Consider the following 16,473-nt stretch of genomic DNA (forward strand, 5'->3'; position numbering starts at 1 on the left):
ATGAAGTATATACATGTTACAGCACTTCCTGGCCGTATGGCATTTTGAATCAAGGGTTACTCACTCACACACATGTTAATTTATTGCATGGTAACCACGCAATTCGGATATATGTCCGGACACACATTATTATTGTTTTGCTTTATACTTAGATCCGCGCCTTGAATTTGGCTGTAAGGGCCTGCTTTGTACCAGACTGTGCGACACAGGAGATGGTTTTAATTTCACCGTCATCAATTTTACACATCTTTAGTACAGAGTTGAAGGAGCATGGTTATTTTGTCCAAATTATTAAACTAAAAGGTTGAGCCTTAACATTCAAGAGTTCAACAGATAATCCCAGATGACATCAATATCATTGTGTTTTTCTTTCAATGATTTGACAATGTTTTGTGATGTATAATTTGTTATGTATTTGTGTAGTTGTTTTGTGATTTAACTTTTCTTTATTGATCTAAATGTTGATTATATTATTTCCACTTCGCCATTGATCATCTTGTAAAAATCCCATGTCTTTTAAAATTCACACACATATCGTATACTTATCTTTCAGATGTGCGCACAGACACATACAATGTTACAAGAGAATGGCTATAAGCAAAACAGCTTCTGTAGTGGCCGAACATGTTAAACAATTTATGAATCAAAGAAACCTACAATGTGTATATGTAGCATTTCCTCCATTTAGCGTAGTGAGTATATTGCTTTCGTGTCGCAAAACAATGACACAAAGAAATATCCATTGATATCGAGTGTTATCTCTTATTATTGAATAAGTAGTTTCCAATTAAATTGCATACTTATTCCTATACAGGAAATTATAGAAAGGTTGAATGATGCAAATGTTGTCAACCTTGTTACAAGAGAGAATATAACACGCCTATCGTATCCAGTGAAAATCCGAGATGAGATAAGATTAGATAACTACCATGTTGCACTTTTGGAGCAAGAAATCTGTAGTCGTAAGTCATTCTGCGTCAATTCACTTCATGTTTACAATCTTACAATATATAGTAAATGCATGGCCAAAGTCAGATTTACTTTTATGATTGTTCAACTGAACATGCAGACACCACTCATAACGAACCTTGCGTGATTCAAAATAAGGAATAAATAAGTGTAGCAGTAAATAGAGTAATTGCGAAAATATTGGTAGATTGATATATTATTTGAAAAAATACTATTGGGCGGGATATAAATACACACTTCCTATATGTGACATCTGGGGTAGAAATGAAATCGTATAGCAGTATATGAGGTCAGGTGTCGAAACAGGTGGAAACAATATAATGAATACGAATAAAAAACATAGGTTTGGTTTCTGTAGCAATACAAATATACACGGGAATACATCGCATTTGAAATACAAAAAATAGACCAGGTTACAACAACCAATGTCTAGAATTGTCACTGTTTAAAAAAAATATCTTGTAGTGAATATATTAACATTTTTCTCACTTAATACATTATAGGATCATCGGTGTTCTTATATTCTGGTTCTTCGTCGTTTTCAAGAATGGTAAACAGAGCTCGTTTTTTGCAACCCGCCTTGCAAACAATAGACTTGCGTAAATTCATAGATGAGCAAACAGATGGTGTTACACTGAGAAAACGCATGTGAAAGGACAGACGAGTATATCCATATTTAACTACATTTGCATATAGAGTACTCATGTGTTCTGGGATTATTTTGGGACAATTTACATATTGCTCGGATGCACTTAACATACGTCACTCAAATTCACAGTGAAGCAAAACAATACAAATGAAAATGTCGGATCGAAATTCAAAAATCAGTCTATGCTCCCCAACAAGCCACAGTTAATAACCGCATTCCTTCACCAACCACTTTCTTAGCTCGGTCAGTCTGACTGATCTAAAGAAAATTGGGTTTCAGTCCTGGGCGAATGCTCTTTTAAAATTTAGGAAAAAGTTGCGCTCTCACATAAATCATTGCAGATGTCCGGGTGAATTCTACGAAGAGTTCAAGAACTCCCTCATTTAGCAGTTATTCCCTGAGATAATGACTACACATTACAAGTGCTGCTTAATAATACAGAACTTCTGTCAAAGGGAACACAAATGGATTGTGAGCATGAGGTATCAGCACGATAACTATTGCCTCTTCTGAGTTTCTGGAGGTTATCTGTATCTGTTATCAATATGAAACATTTCTTTCATTTGTGATTTTTCTATTTAAATCACTCATTGACATGTATTTATTTTTTGAAAAGTTTAACAAAAGTGCCCTTCGTTTTGTAGTAGGCATTTAATTACACACCATTAAAAGTACTTTCCATTACCTGTCCACTTCCAGCATGGTTTCATGATACAATTATCCTTGTAATGAAATGGATGAATTCCATTTACTGGTTTTAATCTATAATGTGTGTATACACTAATGTAAATTAAAGAATGTATTCATATGGTCAATGTAAGTATTATTGTAATGATTCAATACAACAACTGCAATTACTGGTTTATGTTGCTATACATATTAATGTGTGTACAATGTTCAGTTGAGCGAGTGTACTGTTTTGATAGGCATTTACATCACCTCTTGGTACATACTGGAATGGATTTATGAGAGCTAACAAAAAGAACCACTGAGTTATATAACAAGAAATATGGATAGAACTTCACTACAGTAAGATGTGTATTGAAAATTAACAACAAAAACAAACCAATTCTCATACACAATAATGTATAACATCCAACACATTCATAGGCAGTTCTCAATGCTAACAATGGTTGGTAAGTAATGTATAACATCCAACACATTCAAAGGCAGTTATCAATGCTGACAATGGTGGGTAAGTAATGTATACCATCCAACGCATTCATAGGCAGTTATCAATGCTAACAATAATTGGTAAGTAATGTATAACATCCAACACATTCATAGGCAGTTCTCAATACTGACGATGGTTGGTAAGTAATGCATAACATCCAACACATTCATAGGCAGTTCTCAATACTGACAATGGTTAGTAAGTAATGTATAACATCCAACACATTCATAGGCACTTCTCAATGCTGACAATGGTTGGTAAGTAATGCATAACATCCAACACATTCATAGGCAGTTCTCAATACTGACAATGGTTGGTAAGTAATGTATACCATAAAACACATTCATAGGCAGTTCTCATTGCTGACAATGGTTAGTAAGTAATGTATAACATCCAACACATTCATAGGCAGTTCTCAATACTGACAATGGTTGGTAAGTAATGTATAACATCCAACACATTCATAGGCAGTTCTCAATGCTGACAATGGTTGGTAAGTAATGTATAACATCCAACACATTCATAGGCAGTTCTCAATACTGACAATGGTTGGTAAATAATGTATAACATCCAACACATTCATAGGCAGTTCTCAATGCTGACAATGGTTGGTAAGTAATGTATAACATCCAACACATTCATAGGCAGTTCTCAATACTGACAATGGTTGGTAAATAATGTATAACATCCAACACATTCATAGGCAGTTCTCAATGCTGACAATGGTTGGTAAGTAATGTATAACATCCAACACATTCATAGGCAGTTCTCAATGCTGACAATGGTTAGTAAGTAATGTATAACATCCACCACATTCACAGACAGTTCTCAATACTGACAATAATTGGTAAGTAATGTATACCATCCAACACATTCACAGACAGTTCTCAATACTGACAATGATTGGAAAGTAATGTATAACATCCAACACATTCATAGGCAGTTCTCAATACTGACAATAGTTGGTAAGTAATGTATAACATCCAACACTTTCATTGGCAGTTCTCAATACTGACAATAATTGGTAAGTAATGTATACCATCCAACACATTCACAGACAGTTCTCAATACTGACAATGATTGGAAAGTAATGTATAACATCCAACACATTCATAGGCAGTTCTCAATACTGACAATAGTTGGTAAGTAATGTATAACATCCAACACATTCATTGGCAGTTCTCAATACTGACAATGGTTGGTAAGTAATGTATAACATCCAACACATTCAAAGGCAGTTATCAATACTGACAATGGTTGGTAAGTAATGTATAACATCCAACACATTCAAAGGCAGTTATCAATACTGACAATAGTTGGTAAGTAATGCATAACATCCAACACATTCATAGGTAGTTCCCAATGCTGACAATGGTTGGTAAGTAATGTATAACATCCAATACATTCATTGGCAGTTGTCAATGCTGACAATAATTGGTAAGTAATGTATAACATCCAACACATTCATTGGCAGTTCTCAATACTGACAATGGTTGGTAAGTAATGTATAACATCCAACACATTCATAGGCAGTTCTCAATGCTGATAATGGTTGGTAAGTAATGTATAACATCCAACACATTCATAGGCAGTTCTCAATGGTGACAATGGTTGGTAAGTAATGTATACCATCCAACACATTCATAGGCAGTTATCAATGCTGACAATAATTGGTAAGTAATGTATAACATCCAACACATTCATAGGCAGTTCTCAATGCTGACAGTGGTTGGTATGTAATGTATAACATCCAACACATTCATAGGCAGTTCTCAATGCTGACAATGGTTGGTAAGTAATGTATAACATCCAACACATTCATAGGCAGTTCTCAATGGTGACAATGGTTGGTAAGTAATGTATACCATCCAACACATTCATAGGCAGTTATCAATGCTGACAATAATTGGTAAGTAATGTATAACATCCAACACATTCATAGGCAGTTCTCAATGCTGACAGTGGTTGGTATGTAATGTATAACATCCAACACATTCATAGGCAGTTCTCAATGCTGACAATGGTTGGTAAGTAATGTATAACATCCAACACATTCATAGGCAGTTCTCAATACTGACAATGGTTAGTAAGTAATGTATAACATCCAACACATTCATAGGCAGTTCTCAATGCTGACAATGGTTGGTGAGTAATGTATAACATCCAACACATTCATAGGCAGTTATCAATGCTGACAATAATTGGTAAGTAATGTATAACATCCAACACATTCATAGGCAGTTCTCAATACTGACAATGGTAGGTAAGTAATGTATACCATCCAACACATTCATAGGCAGTTCTCATTGCTGACAATGGTTAGTACGTAATGCATAACATCCAACACATTCATAGGCAGTTCTCAATGCTGACAATGGTTGGTAAGTAATGTATAACATCCAACACATTCATAGGCATTTCTCAATGCTGACAATGGTTAGTAAGTAATGTATAACATCCAACGCATTCATAGGCAGTTATCAATGCTGACAATAATTGGTAAGTAATGTATAACATCCAACGCATTCATAGGCAGTTATCAATGCTGACAATAATTGGTAAGTAATGTATAACATCCAACACATTCATTGGCAGTTCTCAATACTGACAATGGTTGGTAAGTAATGTACAACATCCAACACATTCATAGGCAGTTCTCAATGCTGACAGTGGTTGGTATGTAATGTATAACATCCAACACATTCATATGCAGTTCTCAATGCTGACAGTGGTTGGTATGTAATGTATAACATCCAACACATTCATAGGCAGTTCTCAATGCTGACAATGGTTGGTAAGTAATGTATAATATCCAACACATTCAAAGGCAGTTATCAATACTGACAATGGTTGGTGAGTAATGTATAACATCCAACACATTCATAGGCAGTTCTCAATACTGACAATGGTGGGTAAGTAATGCCTAACATCCAACACATTCATAGACAGTTCTCAATGCTGACAGTGGTTGGTAAGTAATGTATAACATCCAACACATTCATAGGCAGTTCTCAATACTGACAATGGTTGGTGAGTAATGTATAACATCCAACACATTCAAAGGCAGTTCTGAATGCTGACAATGGTTGGTAAGTAATGCATAACATCCAACACATTCATAGGCAGTTGTCAATACTGACAATGGTTGGTAAATAATGTATAACATCCAACACATTCATAGGCAGTTCTCAATGCTGACAATGGTTGGTAAGTAATGTATAACATCCAACACATTCATAGGCAGTTCTCAATGCTGACAGTGGTTGGTAAGTAATGTATACCATCCAACACATTCATAGGCAGTTATCAATGCTGACAATAATTGGTAAGTAATGTATAATATCCAACACATTCATAGACAGTTCTCAATGCTGACAGTGGTTGGTAAGTAATGTATAACATCCAACACATTCATAGGCAGTTCTCAATACTGACAGTGGTTGGTAAGTAATGTATAACATCCAACACATTCATAGGCAGTTCTCAATACTGACAATGGTGGGTAAGTAATGTATACCATCCAACACATTCATAGGCAGTTCTCATTGCTGACAATGGTTAGTAAGTAATGTATAACATCCAACACATTCATAGGCAGTTATCAATGCTGACAATAATTGGTAAGTAATGTATAACATCCAACACATTCATAGGCAGTTCTCAATACTGACAATGGTAGGTAAGTAATGTATACCATCCAACACATTCATAGGCAGTTCTCATTGCTGACAATGGTTAGTAAGTAATGCATAACATCCAACACATTCATTGGCAGTTCTCAATGCTGACAATGGTTGGTAAGTAATGTATAACATCCAACACATTCATAGGCAGTTCTCAATGCTGACAATGGTTAGTAAGTAATGTATAACATCCAACGCATTCATAGGCAGTTATCAATGCTGACAATAATTGGTAAGTAATGTATAACATCCAACACATTCATTGGCAGTTCTCAATACTGACAACGGTTGGTAAGTAATGTATAACATCCAACACATTCATAGGCAGTTCTCAATGCTGACAATGGTTAGTAAGTAATGTATAACATCCAACGCATTCATAGGCAGTTATCAATGCTGACAATAATTGGTATGTAATGTATAACATCCAACACATTCATTGGCAGTTCTCAATACTGACAATGGTTGGTAAGTAATGTATAACATCCAACACATTCATAGGCAGTTCTCAATGCTGATAATGGTTGGTAAGTAATGTATAACATCCAACACATTCATAGGCAGTTCTCAATGCTGACAATGGTTGGTAAGTAATGTATACCATCCAACACATTCATAGGCAGTTATCAATGCTGACAATAATTGGTAAGTAATGTATAACATCCAACACATTCATAGGCAGTTCTCAATGCTGACAGTGGTTGGTATGTAATGTATACCATCCAACACATTCATAGGCAGTTATCAATGCTGACAATAATTGGTAAGTAATGTATAACATCCAACACATTCATTGGCAGTTCTCAATGCTGACAATGGTTGGTAAGTAATGTATAACATCCAACACATTCATAGGCAGTTCTCAATACTGACAATGGTTAGTAAGTAATGTATAACATCCAACACATTCATAGGCAGTTCTCAATACTGACAATGGTTAGCAAGTAATGTATAACATCCACCACATTCATAGACAGTTCTCAATACTGACAATGGTTGGTAAGTAATGTATAACATCCAACACATTCATAGGCAGTTCTCAATACTGACAATGGTTGGTAAGTAAAGTATAACGTCCAACACATTCATCGGCAGTTCTCAATACTGACAATGGTTGGTACTACTATTCCGGTTTGAGTGTCCCATTTACTACAAGTGCCCACTTGGTGATAAACAACGCGCAGAACCCAGCTGTGTAAACAAGACGCCTAAAGTATCAATAAATCTGGGCAACAAAGAAAGCCGCGCGCCAGCGAGTCAAAACAAAGACACATCAACTCATTGGGTACGCGACTACTACATTGTAACACTGATACAATGTGAAACATTGTATATTTCGCCATACTCATTTTTTTATATTTTGAAACAAAACTTTGAAAGTACATGAATTATTTGTACAGCACAGAATTTTAAACGAGAACTTGAATATTACTGTCTTTTCCACGGAACACAACGTTGAACTATATCTGTTCATTATTTCAAATCACTTCAAAGAATGTTACTAATAACACCTGATACTAATTATAACTATGAACACAATATAAAACTCCGAATAAATAATTTAAATGTTATGTTACGTTATAAAATAACTACATGAGAAGAAGTAACAAAGAACTGGACACAAGTATAGGGTGTTATTTATAGTGGCCCTGGTGGTGGTTTCTCTGTGGGTGGTTTTAGTGGCAATGGTAGAAATTGGTAGTACGGCTGTACTAGTAGGAGCTTGCATTCTCGGTAGATGTAATAGTGTAGGCGAGTCCATCCATATTGATAGGGGTAGTATGGGTACAGGATCGATTGTGGATATTATTGCATGGCTGGTGGCGACGACAAGGAAACATCGGGAGACATCGACGCACTTCGTTGGTCTGTATTTACACCAGCAGGGGACGGCGACTGCAGTCTGTATTTGGTTGGATTTTTTGCTATTAACATTTCAACGGGTGTAATTTTTCTATGTTTAGTCAACGCTACTGCATCGGCTACTTCAGTTAAATGGCGAGTTCCATTGCCAATTATGGTCTTGAACGACTTGTACGCAATTTCTAAGTTAGCTGGTAGTTCCCTTTGTAGATTGTAGTATTTATTCAGAATCCTGATGTCAGTCTGCAATTGTAAATTATAAAGTCGTCTACCGGTTGCATCGACCATGTACTTAGTGGGATTAGAACGAATAAAATGTGACTCTTTCTGAAATTGTTGTTCACTATTTCGTATGATTTCATTTTTACATAACATTCCTGTAGACTATAATATATTTCCTTGTACTCATCATATTCATCATAACTCTTTCTTTTTCATAACTATGTATATTTCCATTGGCAATCGGTAGACGTACTTTTGTTCTACGTCTTTTGGTAGATTTGCATAGTCCTGGTACTGATCTACATTTCGTTTTGCAAGGACTGGCAATAGATGAATATTTCGTTGATAGTAATTGACTTTCACTTCCAGAAAACATTAAGCCACGTCGCGTACTATACGTTTGATCACTATTATGGGACTGCTCCATTTTCTTTGTAAACGGCGACGTTCCATCCACTACACGGATATGAATCGTTGTCACATCAGACGTAGATGTACGGCGAGCAACCCTCATTAATCGTGGAAACAACAATTCGGTAACAATCCACAGTCCATCGGCATTGCGATAAGTGTCGAATACATTCTATGCGACCAATGTACCTTATTACCTGTCGTAGCCGCGCCTCAAGGCGACAACAACCCATCCGTATCAATGGCCTCACCATAGTAAGAATAATAAATGATGAGTTCAAGTTCGTCATCACAAGCTGGTTTTGACAACGCCATATTTCTAAAATAGTGCCTGTTCAATGTTTCGAATACTCGACTAAAGGCCCCACATTACAAAGACATGCTTCGACGCAATTTAGAGGTTGCTGTAATCCATGCACTAATGACCATTGGCACAGCCGAATGCCACGGTTTTTATGAATCACGTTGGACTATTTCAAATAGGAACTTAACACGATAACACTATGTTATGTCACACAAAGCAATGATTGTACCACATTTTACATCGCGTTGGAAGTCTGTGCTACGTAGACTGGTGAACTGAAATTATGTCTATGAATTATAAATTTAGGTAAATCTACAATACAGATATGTGATTATACTTCACTCAGTGGCGGATCTAGGGGAGGGGGGTTTTGGGGTCATAATCCCCCTCCCGTTGAAAAATTTATTCAATTTGTTTTTGTATAATATAAAAAAATCATTAACTTAGTCTGGCGATTTTAAAGTTTGTCCCCCCCCCCCCGATAAAAAATAATCCTGTATGCGCCCTGTTCACTATATGCCTCCGCCATCATTGAGATATCATTAGTATTCACTGAGCATGCAATTACCAGGAAAAATAAAAATTGAAATAATTGAATCACAGTGTGCTGTGTTCCCATTTCCCGTTTAGTGTATTTCGATGTCTTGTCACGTTTACAGTGAGTAGAAGTGTTTTTTTGTTTTGACTCGCCGGGGCGCGCCTTTCACAATATTGATACTTTTAATGACATATACAAAACACGCTGGTCGTCGGGTATCGTATCACTAACTGCTTACTTGCGGTAAACGGGACACTCAACCCGGAATAGTAGTAAGTAATGTATAACATCCAACACATTCATAGGCAGTTCTCAATGCTGACAATGGTTGGTGAGTAATGTATAACATCCAACACATTCATAGGCAGTTCTCAATGCTGACAATGGTTAGTAAGTAATGTATAACATCCAACACATTCATAGGCAGTTCTCAATGCTGACAATGGTTGGTAAGTAATGTATACCATCCAACACATTCATCGGCAGTTCTCAATGCTGACAATGGTTGGTAAATATATTTAATGAGGGACTATCAATGCAGACAAGTCAAATATTTTGTTCACCCAGCAAAAATATATTATTCATTTTATTTTGAAAAACGTAAAAAATAACATAATGAACAAGATATTCAACATTTATAATATGACTATAGTATAGTACAGAATAGTTTTTTGGGCACTTTTCACATTTTTTTTTGAAAATCACACGAATAGCTCCCTAAGGCATGCTACATACATTGGTGTTTTTATTTTATTGAAAAAAAAAATATCTTGTACAAGTAAACTGATTTTTTTCTTGTGTGCAAACAAATGGCCAAGTTTTTGTTTATCCAGTGTACACCAAACTAGTGCATCTCATTAATATGCATGGTTTACAAACATAACTGAACTGAGGGTAAATAGTTTTAAGTTGAGCCACTTTCTTTATTTGCTATTTACAAACAACTGATAAGATATCTGTTTGTAGTTTACACACAGCTGATAAGATGTGTGCACTGCTGCCTTTCTAGACAGGAAGTACAGCAAAGACAAAACAATCGCTTTTGAACAACAAATTTTGAATAAACAAAAAAGTACATGAATGTACCACTTCAATGTAATTATATGTTAACAGAATAAAAACTTGCAATAAATTTCTTGGCTTTGTCATTGAAAGGTGTCTAACCACGGGGATACTTTCCTAGTCCAGAAGTAATGCAGTTACATTGGAGGAGGGGGCTCCCTTTTACAAAATATGGTTGCAAACAATAAAATACGGCCATCTGTGGTGGCTATGCATTGCATGAACATTCTGGTAACAGGCCACAAACTACATGTAAAGGTTGATCAATGATAAGAATATGCTTGGACCTGGTTTATATAATCCATTTTTCAGAGAAGTTTTCACCAAGTAGGCATACTTGCATGCTTAGGTTTTTCTAAATTCGTAAATTATGTTACATGTAATAAATCTGTCTGATAAATACTTGGTTGTTTTATCTAATGTGCTCATGCGAGCAAAATGCACGGCAACGAAATAGTAGCGTGCCCCCCTCCCCGAGCCGACGTCTTGACATCGGATAGTGGGCCAGTGTTTCACGCAAGGCAAGGGTTGACTTTTTCGTACGACTTCGGTAAAAAATAAAAGTATCATCTAAAATCTAGGTAGTTTTTATAGATGATAACAGTGAGTCCGGTTACAATTAAATTTTGAAGAGATTCATCTACAAGTATAAGACCGGAGGTTACTGCGACGGTAAAACTCTGTTTTGCGGGATTTGATTTTTAATAGCACAGGAAATGCTACATGCCGGCATACATCACTGGGTCACATTTTACAATTATTCTATTCACACCAATTAAAAAACAGGGCAGCTTCCTTCATTAATGTGCAAAATATGCAAAGAAGGAGAGGGTTGTCAGTAATTCTTTAGTTTAGTTGTCATTCACTAATTATGGACGAGATAGTAAGCACGCGAAAATTTCCAAGAAAAAAGAAAAACGTCAAAAGAATGATCACTCCTGTCAAAAAATATGTTGAAAGAGACGATGCTGGGTTCGTACAGAACGGATTTCCCCGTCGAAACCGTGACACTGAGAGTCCTGTTCAAAACGTTCGAGAGATGTCTGTATCTCGCAGGAAAATATTGTTACCTTCCGACGTAGAAGAAGAAAGTGAGAGTGAATGTCACGGCCGATCGTTTGAAAACGGCGAGATTCGACTCGTTGACTTGTCACTGTTGAATGGCGCCCTAGAAAAAGAGATTTGTCAATTTTGCAAAGTAGGCAATATCTCATTAGTGGAGCGCAGGCGTCACGGTCTAGGCAGTCAGTTTGAATTTCTTTGCACGCAAGGAGATTGTATTCGATCGCAACTGAGCCAGCCTAGCTTCCCGTCATCCCGAAAGAAGGGGTCAGTTTTCGAAATAAATAGAAAGGCTGCCATTGGAATGCGAGCGACTGGAAAGGGACGGCGCGCTCTGGTGAAACTGTCAAGCTATTAGGGGTTACCTCAACCAGTAACGAGTACACCCTTTCGCCAGTATGTACGAGCTGCCTCCAGGAGACTTCGAAACTCGTGGCATCATGCTTGAACTAATAAGTTTACAAACCCAACGGCCCAAAAATAAATACACTGTATTTGCAAACACTTCAACTGCCAAGTGTAGTGTCTGTATTGTTTGTTACTCGCAAACAGAACCGCCCACTTTGCATAATCCAAGCTTTAATGAATGACGTCACCGTTCGTTATCAGCACAGACCGTCACAAAACTCCATAACGTGAAAGAAAACGGCCAAAAAACAAAGTTTTTCACAGATATAAATGTCGGTTCATGATTTTTCCCGAAAACAACTTTCAAAGCATTTCATTTACAATTAGCCTATGTAAATTTTGCCCCTAAAACGGGAGTTGGCAGAGCTCCAGAAGGAGTACCTACACTTTATGCAAATTTTTTTTAAAATTATGCTAATTTATTCATGACGTAGCAGTTTCTGTGCTCATGAATATTCATTAATTTGTGGGTCAATACATTTTTAAAGGGGCGATATATTATTTTTGGGGGAAGAGTTAGAAAGGGGGATTAGCAATCTATAGGGGGTCGTCAATACAAAAGAAGGGACCCATTTGGAGAGCAGCCATGCTCCTCGTGTCTGTTGTTGCACGTGACCTACAGCTGTCAACTGTGTTCGTTCTTCGACGACTTCAACTGGCTTCCATGTGGGGTAGTATTCTTGTGTTCTGTTTGACTTGAGTTTTTGAATCCGCTGTTTATGTTTTTAATGTCTTTCATGTCTTTTGTAGGAGTGTCCAATCCGTGATTCGAACTTGCGATCTTTGAGTTCCCAGCGCACTGTCTTGTCCTCTGTACCACGAGTGTCTTCACACAGGAGTTAGGATTTAAGTCCTATTCATAGGAGCACTGTCTTCACTAGCATTCAAAAATCTAACTAAACATACTGGATTCGAACCAGCGATCGCTCACATTGCTGACATAGTACAAATCAACTGAGCTATGTGGGTAGTAATGCAAATTAAATAATTTGTTGTCATATTTAGCTTTATTGCCAAATGGCGTTTGCGAGAAAAAGATGGGCAGGCAAGGGAATAGAACCCAGGTCCTCCGGATCACTATGCAGAGAACTGACCCACAAGACCACATTGGATTGACTGGATATGTTTGCATTTGATAAGACTATATAGTGTGTATATATATAGAAATACAACATATTTCTATTATTGAGTTACAATTGTCCAAAAAATTGCCAATTTTGTGTTTTTACTTGTGTAAACTATATGCATGCCATAACCCGTTAGTGTACATCTTGCCAATTGGGTGTTTGCCATTTGCGTTGCCCATACCTGACCCGACCCTAACCCTAATTTCAAGACACATTCCTGTTAATAATTCCGTTGCCCATACCTGACCCGACCCTAACCCTAATGCCAAGACACGTTCTTGTTTATAATTGCTCAATAATGATACTCTGTTGTGCACTGTCTGCGGGTAAGGTGCATTGATGTCAACTGATTAAACAAGTCGCATTTAAGTAATTTCCACTATTAACAAGTGGTTAAATTGTGACAATAAATGTGTGGACAAATATTTGAGATTAATTTTGGTGCAGACAACTCTCGTTTAATTATTTTACACCATTACAAGTTGTTAAATTGAGAGAATAAATGTCTCAACAAATATTAAATACTTAGTTTGATGTAAACAACTCACGTTTGATTAATTCCCACAATTACAGGTTGTTAAATTGAAAGAATAAATGTGCGGACAAATATTTTAGACTTATTTTTGTGTAGACATCTCTCGTTTGATTAATTCCCACAATTACATGTTGTTAAATTGAGAAAATAAATGTGCGGACAAATATTTTAGACTTATTTTGGTGTAGACAGCTCTCGTTTAATTATTTTACACCATTCCAAGTTGTTAAATTGAGAGAATAAATGTATGGACAAATATTTTAGACTTATTTTGGTGTAGACAGCTCTCGTTTAATTATTTTACACCATTACAAGTTGTTAAATTGAGAGAATAAGTGTGCGGACAAATATTTTAGACTTATTTTGGTGTAGACAGCTCTCGTTTGATTAATTCCCACAATTACAAGTTGTTAAATTGAGAGAATAAATGTGCGGACAAATATTTTAGACTTATTTTGGTGTAGACAGCTCTCGTTTAATTATTTTACACCATTATAAGTTGTTAAATTGAGAGAATAAATGTGCGGACAAATATTTTAGACTTATTTTGGTGTAGACAACTCTCGTTTAATTATTTTACACCATTACAAGTTGTTAAATTGAGAGAATAAATGTATGGACAAATATTTTAGACTTATTTTGGTGTAGACAGCTCTCGTTTAATTATTTTACACCATTACAAGTTGTTAAATTGAGAGAATAAATGTGCAGACAAATATTTTAGACTTATTTTGGTGTAGACAGCTCTCGTTTAATTATTTTACACCATTACAAGTTGTTAAATTGAGAGAATAAATGTGCGGACAAATATTTTAGACTTATTTTGGTGTAGACAACTCTCGTTTAATTATTTTACACCATTACAAGTTGTTAAATTGAGAGAATAAATGTGCAGACAAATATTTTAGACTTATTTTGGTGTAGACAACTCTCGTTTAATTATTTTACACCATTACAAGTTGTTAAATTGAGAGAATAAATGTGCAGACAAATATTTTAGACTTATTTTGGTGTAGACAGCTCTCGTTTAATTATTTTACACCATTACAAGTTGTTAAATTGAGAGAATAAATGTGCGGACAAATATTTTAGACTTATTTTGGTGTAGACAACTCTCGTTTAATTATTTTACACCATTACAAGTTGTTAAATTGAGAGAATAAATGTATGGACAAGTATTTGAAACTTATTTTGGTGTAGACAACTCTCATTTGATTAATTCCAACAATTACAAGTTCTTAAACTGACAGAATGAATGTATGGACAAATTCTTTGTTTACTTGTTTACGGTTTGAGAGATTTCAGTTTATTTGATTTACGTTTTTACGGTAGCTCTGAGCGGGACTCGAACCCACTGTCTTTTCAAGCTAATTTTGTTTTATTTTGATGGCACGCTTGTGTACCACGCCACGACGTTGGTCGTTAAGTGGTGTTTATTTTCTAACTACTCCAGTGTTCCGATGAGTTGAACGGAAAAGCCAAAACGATTGCTGGTTTCTGATTGCTTCGGTTCTGGTGAGTGTGTATCTAGTGTGATTCGAACCCATGTCGTTTGTATTGGGCGTTTTTTTATTTCCCATGTTAGCTACGCCGTAATATGCAACCACTTCCCCGTTTTATGGTGATTTTGAGTGTTTAATGATGTCTTCCTCACGCGTCACGCCATGACCCAGTTTCAACCACACAGCCATTTTGCAACACAGTTCGTGACCCTCGGCGTCACCCGACTGATGTTCTCTTCAACTGTTAAGCTAGTAGGATTTATTACCGTTATTATCATTATATTGTCACGTGATTTGTTTTACCTTATGTGTAATGTCTTAAGTATCTTTATTGTAATTTGTATATACCAATTCGTATATACCGAGGAAACGACCCCGATTGAAGGTCATGTATTTTATGACGTCACCAATTCGTGTGTAGGTACTGCTTCTAGATCTGTGCCCGGGAGTTAACGTTGATTGAAGTTTGAAATCATAAAAGTGCCGATTTCTCGGTGTTCGGTTTTTGGCAATTACCGTTGACCTAATTTTAAATGGCGTTTCAGTGAATAGCGCTACGATGTCGCCGTTTAACTTTTCTTACTCTTGGATATGTTGGCTTCATATCCGTATTTGCATATTTGCAAAATTCTATTGCGTTTTTTCATAAACCTCGTGCAAACCACCGGTATACTCTAACTTTAACACCAAAAAACGTGCTTGAAATTTGTGATTTTCGGAAAGAAAAAAAAAAACTTAATGCAAAAAATAGAAATACGGATTTAAACTTCATGACCTTTGCTTCAAAACAGTGTAAAGTTTTTGATCGCATGAATGACTGTAGAGATGACAATTAAAATTGTATTCACGTTAGTTAAATTATCAGCCCCGCTGATTTTCAGAATCACGTGACGCTAAAACAAACAAAATGTTCACAAAATATTAATAGTAGGAAAATACAAGTCAAGAGCTTTCTAAACATATA

General features: G+C 36.1%; 1 protein-coding gene across 1 annotated transcript; it reads left to right on the forward strand.

Moving 5' to 3' along the window:
• The first annotated feature begins 576 nt into the window (after positions 1-576).
• On the forward strand, positions 577-1,881 carry LOC146742229 (uncharacterized). Its single transcript, XM_085500844.1, has 3 exons — positions 577-692; positions 815-962; positions 1,473-1,881. The coding sequence occupies exons 1-3, from the start codon at positions 588-590 to the stop codon at positions 1,619-1,621; spliced, it is 402 nt and encodes a 133-aa protein (XP_085356970.1). The 5' UTR covers positions 577-587; the 3' UTR covers positions 1,622-1,881.
• Positions 1,882-16,473: the final 14,592 nt, after the last annotated feature.

This window comes from Saccoglossus kowalevskii, chromosome 6 (genome assembly GCF_978046115.1).
Source record: "Saccoglossus kowalevskii chromosome 6, keSacKowa6.1, whole genome shotgun sequence".
NCBI classification, from domain to species: Eukaryota; Metazoa; Hemichordata; class Enteropneusta; family Harrimaniidae; genus Saccoglossus; species Saccoglossus kowalevskii.